At 40.9% G+C, this 1845-nt stretch overlaps 1 protein-coding gene across 1 annotated transcript in view; it reads left to right on the forward strand.

The window, feature by feature from the left end:
* Positions 1-307: 307 nt before the first annotated feature.
* Positions 308-1845, forward strand: part of LOC122358212 (protein bicaudal C homolog 1-B-like) — a 21890-nt gene continuing 20352 nt past the window's right edge. Inside the window, 1 exon segment of the mRNA XM_043258000.1 lies at positions 308-610. Coding sequence (XP_043113935.1) covers positions 418-610 — 193 coding nt within the window. The 5' untranslated portion in view covers positions 308-417.

The following is a 1845-nucleotide window of genomic DNA, read 5'->3' on the forward strand; positions in this document are numbered from 1 at the left end:
GTGTGCGTGCGTTGATATAAGTTAATATATAGTGGTGCAACTTACCTATTATTATAACAAATACAAATATGACGATAGCCTAATATATCGTCGGATAATGGATAGGTGAATAATAGCCAAACACTGAAATAAAAAGCTGTGGCTCGAGCTTCTTGTCTAGACCTAGACCGCATTTCGGTTCCTAACGGTTTTAAAAGATAGCTCACTAAGTTTTGTGACAGACCCCTTCCATCCACCCTTCCTCTAGCTGGCTCGTGTCGAACAAAGGGCGGCGCTCCGCTTTTGCCTGCCCTCACTTTATCCTCCTCCGGTCCGTGTAAGTCACACAGAGCCCGTGGCCGCGATGACTGGCGCTCGCTCTCCGCGGGAATGATCTGATCTGACGGCTGCGGAGGGTCAGCGGTGCTCTGTGAAGTCATGGCCGCTCAGTGCGAACCCTTAAGCGGATACTTACAGCAGTCCGATCCGGGCTCCAACAGCGAGCGCAGCGCCGACTCCCCTCTGCCCGTGTCTGAGGATGACTCCAGCGGACCCACGGCGCCTCCGGACCCCGAGTGGACCGAGGAGAGGTTTCGAGTGGACCGGAAAAAACTGGAGATCATGCTGTTAGGTAAAACTACTGTTTCCATGACAACTATCGCCAATTTTAGAGAGTTTAAAAAGTTTGAGTGAAACAAAGAAGGACTCTGCAAGCAAATCTGAAAGTTTGCTATTCAGAATTGCTGTTAATAATCGTTTTAAAAACACTGTAAAATATAATGCATCGCTTCAAGCATCTGCGGATGCAGTTATGTTCCTCCTCTCCTTTGTTCAACTCCTGTGCGTGATTTTCACTTCAGTGCCAATTTTGATTTTCATAAACAATAGTTTAAATAAATAGTGGGCTCTAACGAAAATGATGTGAAATAGCCAGACTTAAAGCCAGCAGCTGGAGCTCCATTGTTCAGTTTACATACAGAGCTTGTTTTGAAGAAAGTTTTAGTATAGTTTGGAAATGGATATAACTAATCAAACGTAGATTATTTTAAGGATTGATTGTTCAAATTACTTTTTTATATAAATATATATAGGCCTATGTATACACTTTATTAGTTTTTCTGATGTTGTTAGTGTAAAATTTCTATTTTGTTTTGAGGTAAGAAAGAGAACTGTACTGTGTGTGTAGTCACCAATTTAACCAATAGGGGGCAGTGTTAATGCATTTCTGCTTTTGACATTAGAATCGAATGTTGTGTTTTCTTTCATTTTTTAAAAAAGTAATTTTACTGTGGCACTGTGATCAGCTGCTTCACTGGTAGAGTACAGGACCGAGAACAGAAAAAAAGGTCGTAATGGTTTAAGCAGAGACACAAATACCATTTATTTTGTTTATTTATAAAGCAGTTGGTAAAAAATGACAAGGGCAGCTCCGTTAGAGATGGTAAAGCGCTTTCGAAGCACTCTGCTGTAATGCTTTGTCCGTGTCGAGTCATGCTTTCCATGTTGTTTCATGGTTCTGAGTGAGTTCAGGAAGGGACATCATCATCATCATCATCATCATCGTCATACACTAACAAAGTCTTTAAGTTCACCACAGCAATCCTTCCTGCTGAGGTCATTCAGCATTTCCTCGCTTTTAGAGTGTATTTGATCAACCTGCTTGCTGAAGGAATGCTATTAGGATTGGGATTTTCCTAGAAGACGCACAGAGAAGCTTGTGTAAAGTATGAGATTTATTTGCCAACCAAAGGATAGACGTTTAAGCATAACTCAATTTGACATATAAGATCTGTCAAAATTTATCCATGAACCATTGATAGAAGTAGTGAGCACTTTTATTGTGAGAGTGATATATATATATATATA

The sequence above is a fragment of the Puntigrus tetrazona genome, chromosome 14 (assembly GCF_018831695.1).
Source record: "Puntigrus tetrazona isolate hp1 chromosome 14, ASM1883169v1, whole genome shotgun sequence".
Classification (NCBI taxonomy): Eukaryota; Metazoa; Chordata; class Actinopteri; order Cypriniformes; family Cyprinidae; genus Puntigrus; species Puntigrus tetrazona.